At 34.9% G+C, this 232-nt stretch overlaps 1 protein-coding gene across 1 annotated transcript in view; it reads left to right on the top strand.

Annotated features, from left to right (window-relative positions):
• Positions 1-225, top strand: part of LOC128247371 (cartilage matrix protein-like) — a gene marked incomplete at its 3' end in the record, with an annotated part of 10,002 nt that extends 9,777 nt beyond the window's left edge. Inside the window, exon 7 of the mRNA XM_052966741.1 lies at positions 67-225. Within this exon, the coding sequence (XP_052822701.1) occupies positions 67-225 (159 nt within the window). The remainder of the gene's footprint in view (positions 1-66) is intronic.
• Positions 226-232: the final 7 nt, after the last annotated feature.

Below are 232 nucleotides of genomic sequence, written 5' to 3'. Positions count from 1 at the left end.
ATTTATGTATAAAGAAATATTACTTGATTTGCACGCCTGTCCTATTTTCTTGAATTTAATTTTCAGATAAATTCAGTAGAGAAATCCTTACCTGTAAGAAATTATAGAGAGTTTTCAGCCACATACTCTGTCGGGTGGATTACAGTTACCACTATGTGGGGTTTGAAGGTCATGTTTGATGGTAGACACAGAGTCACTGTTACATTACCACCAATATTTGCCGATCAATTGA

This window comes from Octopus bimaculoides, chromosome 3 (assembly GCF_001194135.2).
Source record: "Octopus bimaculoides isolate UCB-OBI-ISO-001 chromosome 3, ASM119413v2, whole genome shotgun sequence".
In the NCBI taxonomy this organism is placed as follows: Eukaryota; Metazoa; Mollusca; class Cephalopoda; order Octopoda; family Octopodidae; genus Octopus; species Octopus bimaculoides.
This window is presented reverse-complemented; position numbering and strand designations above follow the sequence as displayed.